Genomic DNA, 4376 nt, shown 5'->3' on the forward strand with positions numbered 1-4376 from the left:
TTGAACAGACTCAAAAGCTCATCCCTGGTAGATCCTTTACCTTTCCTTCTTCAGCTTGTCACCGTCCAGCCTGAGGGACACACTCATCTCCCAATTCTTCATCTCATGATGATTCTTCAAAGCTGGCCTAAATGTGCTCCTGCCAGAGGAATCACACTTCCTGTGGCCTGTTCGTCCCTGTCTCCATGTTGTCCTTGTACCATCAGGAGAAAAATGCTAAGGAATGGCTAAAAATAACCAGGGATGCAGAAGGAGGTTTTGTCTGTTTCAGCATTGAGGCCACGGTTGTTCAAGTCCGGATGCACTGATATATGTCTGAGTTGATCTGTCAGTGTTGCTGAAGGTGAAAGGCCCTATTCCTGGCTGTCCTTGAGAGGTTCCTAGCACCTGTCTGATGGCATGGCAGATTGCTTAGAATTGACAAATGTAGCAGTAATTAACCTAGCAAAAACAGAACAAAAAGTAATTTTTCATTTGGTTTCTGAATTGAATTAATTTGATTTTCCGGCAGTCACCAGGGGCAGCTCAATGGAGGGCGCAAGTCAGAGCAACAGTAGTAGGATGGCCACTTCCAGCAGCCCTGAAACATTCACTTCATTCTGACCTGAGATCTATCCCTGGCTCTGTTTCTCTTGTCTCCATCCCCATCTCTCACTTTCTTATCTCATTCTCCTTCTCTGAGTTCTGAGTTCTAGTTACTTCCTCACTTCCCTGTTGCCTCTACCATTGTTTTTCTTCATCTCATTGGTTTTAGTTTCCTGGCACTCTTGAGCTCTCTGCCATTCCTCCTTTGGTCTGTATATTTCCATTTCTCCATGGTTTCCAGGGAATTTAATTCGCAGATCTCTCATGAGATTTTGGCCTCTCTCTTTGGCCCTTTCCTTTCTTTGCTCCCAGAGTCTATGCTTAGCAATTCCCATTCCTTCCTCTCTACTCTTTTTCTTTTTTCCCCAGATCCATAGCTGTATCCTTGCCTGTGCTGATTATTAGTCTCCATCAGTACCATGACCATGTTAATTTTTAACCCCTATTCTCTCAAGTCTCTTTCTCCTCCACTTCTTTCACCATGTCCAAATGATTTTTCCTTCCCCAGGCTTTAAATGCCATTTTCCCTTCCTGAGTCAGTCTCTGTCTCTTATTTTGTTTCTGGTTGTCCTGCTTAGTCTGCAGTTCCGTGAACAAACAATTCTTTCAGGAGAGTTCTGGGTTTTGCACTGTTATTTTTATGCCTCTTCTAAGCTCCCTGATCCAGTTTATTGCATAGCCCACAGAAACAGTTGTGCTGGCATAACAGAGAGGAATTAGGATAGAAAACATATATGTTATCCCCGGTGTTGGACCTACCTGTCAGTGGGGACCAATCTCCTCCCTTAAATTGTCTGAGGTTGCATCTTCTTTTCAGCTCACAAAGCTGCTCCAAATTTCTCTCTTCCTCTGTAGTATCAGATTCATCGGATGGCAGCTCAATTTTGCTTCTTTCACCCCAAGTCCTTTCTCTTACTTATCTGCATTCAGAGCAAATGAAGCTCTGCTTTCATGATTGTCAGGGCACCAGGTGGCTGGAGAAAGCTGTCGTGCAGGTTTTGTCCGGTTTTTAAGTGCTTTTTGTCCAGTGGTGTTTCTCATACCAAATTTGGAGCCTTCTTAATAGTAGTCTTTATTCCTATTTATCATTCCCTCTCATCTTGAATTTACTTTGCCTTTATAGACTGGGGTGTTGTGGGTTTTTTGCCTTCTTATTGCTGAAATAGATTTGTATGTCCTGGTTAAATTCTTTCCCATTAAATCAGAAAATAAAATAAGTGGCAGATCTGTCTGGATGCTTTGTAACTAGTAGACTTTGTTCTGTGTCTTGGGCTAAAGATAAGTGGAAGCTTTATGAAGCTCACTTGAAGGACACAATTTCTGCCTTGCCTTTTTCAGCTAACAATGGAACCAGAATCTGTATCAGGTTTTATTTTGCACCATCAAAAAGTCATAGTTCTTTAACTGGAGATGTAATCTCCTGGTACCCTTCATTTATGTGGTCTTATTGCACCTCATATTTTCATCTAACCCTTGGCTATTCATAAAGCTAACAGTCTCTTTAACAATGTATTTTCCCCTCCACCCACCATCTCTCTGTCCTGTTGGTCTTGGACTCAATGTTTGGAACATTAAAAGGAGGAATGGTGTCTGTGTTTCAGGATGACAAATCATCAGTGGAATCAAATCTGCATTGTATCAGACAGCTGTTCGTGCTGTGCGTGTAAACTGGTGCTGGCCCTGAATGTGCTGCTGTGATCTTGGAACCATTGCTGGTCTTTGCTTACTCCAACTGGCTCTGTGTTGCTTGAGCCTGTGGGGTATCTGTGTGAAGTGTCTCAGTTGGGGGACATGTGCTGTTAGGATCAGTGGCTAAGCTACTTCTCAACCCAGTGTACATGGTACTGTATCCAAATAAGTCAATAAAGAACTGTGCCTGCTGGTGGGGACAGAGTCAGGAATGCCTCAGGCCTGTTAGCAGCATTAATATCGTAATTTTTCCTTGGCTGGGATATCCCTTCCCCTCATTACTCCAGAGAGTTAAAATACTGGAGCATGAGCGCTCCATCCACTGTCCCAGCCTTCTGACAGCATTGGTTCTTTGAAGTCTGAATGCCTAAATCGGCCTTTTTGCAGCAGAGTGCTTAAGTCTGTGCCTGCTGTTCAGGCTTAGCTGAACTGGGAATAACCTTAATGGTTAAGCCATTCCTAAAGCAGGCTGGCAGTTAAATTCTACTAATCTATGGTCTCCCATTCTGTGTATGTACAAGTGGTGTGACTCTTTAATAGTGAGCTTCAAATGCCTTATTAAAGTGGTAGTTTATTTTAGATATACCAGTTTATACCATATGCATTGTGTATCAGTTGTTAGTTAAAACAGGGCTTTCTAGTCCTGTTCCAGAAGACACTCATGTGGTATGTGGTAATGGATCAGGAATGTACTATAATTTAATTAGGGGGGTTTGTTCATCGAAATATGGTGCTGAAAAAAGTAACTTCTCGAAGTTTGTTTCGGTATCTTCTCTAGATGCTAGACAGTGCAATGATTGAATAAACTCAATTCCAGGTAGATATGTGTTTTGGAGATACCAAGATAGATCATACTCATCTGAAATGTTTAATCCCAATTAACTCTGGATATTCAGTTGCAGGACCAGCACTGCCTCCAGGCTATAAAAGCAACTGTAGCTCAGAAACTCCTGACAGTGATGATGACTCGGAATCTCTTCCTCTGCTCAGAGACACGAACAGAGATTCAGAAGAGGAGGCAGAAGGACATCCAGCACCCAAGTGAGTATGTTCTTAGGTTCTTTGTATATTTACGTTGTATTGCAGATTAAATGTGTCTGCATAAATTATGTGAAAGAGACAGTATTATATAAATAAAAAGGTAAACCCTGTACCTGTGGAAAATTTGATGAGTGTTCGGCATGTTCTTTTTGGTCAAGAATGTTCAACTGACCTTTTTAACACCCTACAGTGGAATTAAGTTATTTAGGGCAATCAGGTCTCTGCATTTACGTGTCTTATTTTAGTCCTGCAATTAAAGTAGTAAAATCCTTAATGTTTTGCTTGCCTATGCTAAAGACAGCCTCTACTTATCATGTATGTAAGCATTTGGTACTTGAGTTTTGCCCTGTTTCTGGTATACTACCTCTCCTTGAGAGGTCATAAGAACTATTTTTGGGCATTAATTCATGCATTCGATTAAGTCAACTCTAATAAAAACCAAGTTGTTTAGCAAATAACAGGAGTCTACACATACTCTCATTTGGTGGGGTTGATTACTCACAATCGCTGTGTTAAGAGCTTGTGTGTGTTTGTGCTGGGCCTTGTATAAGGAACTTGAAGGGCATTATGTCATCTTAATGAATATTAAAGTAATTATTACTCACTTTTCTCTTGTCTTATTCAACAGTTTTTCAGTTCAGTAGAACTGAACTGGGAAAAATACTAGTCAAAATGCAGACAGTGTATAAAATTGAGAAAGCGTGCTAAATTTAGAATTACCTTGTGACTAGAAAATGGTATTCAACATTATACTGCTTTCTACAGCAAAAGCATTCTTAATGTTTTTAAATGTCAGAGCATTTTGGGAGTGAAGCTTATGCTCCCAATTTTTTAATTGCTTCAAATTATTTTGGATCCTTTTGCACTGTTTCCTTGGTAACAGCAGGATATTTAGTACATAAGACTGTCTGAAATAATTTTATGTAATTTTTTTCCTTTTTAAAATGTAGATAATTGCTATGCATGTCAAGGTAATTATTAAATGAAATCTTTGTATTTGCAGAAAGCCAAAAAGAATTCAGGAAGATGATGATGATGGTGATGATGGCTTTTTTGGGCCC

General features: G+C 40.4%; 1 protein-coding gene across 1 annotated transcript in view; it reads left to right on the forward strand.

The window, feature by feature from the left end:
* The first annotated feature begins 3097 nt into the window (after nucleotides 1-3097).
* The window catches only part of GPALPP1 (GPALPP motifs containing 1), a 13171-nt gene continuing 11892 nt past the window's right edge, over nucleotides 3098-4376 (forward strand). The window contains 2 exon segments of the mRNA XM_010077336.1: nucleotides 3098-3315; nucleotides 4319-4376. Of these exon segments, the coding sequence (XP_010075638.1) occupies nucleotides 3098-3315; nucleotides 4319-4376 (276 nt within the window).

Source organism: Pterocles gutturalis, unplaced genomic scaffold (assembly GCF_000699245.1).
Source record: "Pterocles gutturalis isolate BGI_N339 unplaced genomic scaffold, ASM69924v1 scaffold35653, whole genome shotgun sequence".
In the NCBI taxonomy this organism is placed as follows: Eukaryota; Metazoa; Chordata; class Aves; order Pterocliformes; family Pteroclidae; genus Pterocles; species Pterocles gutturalis.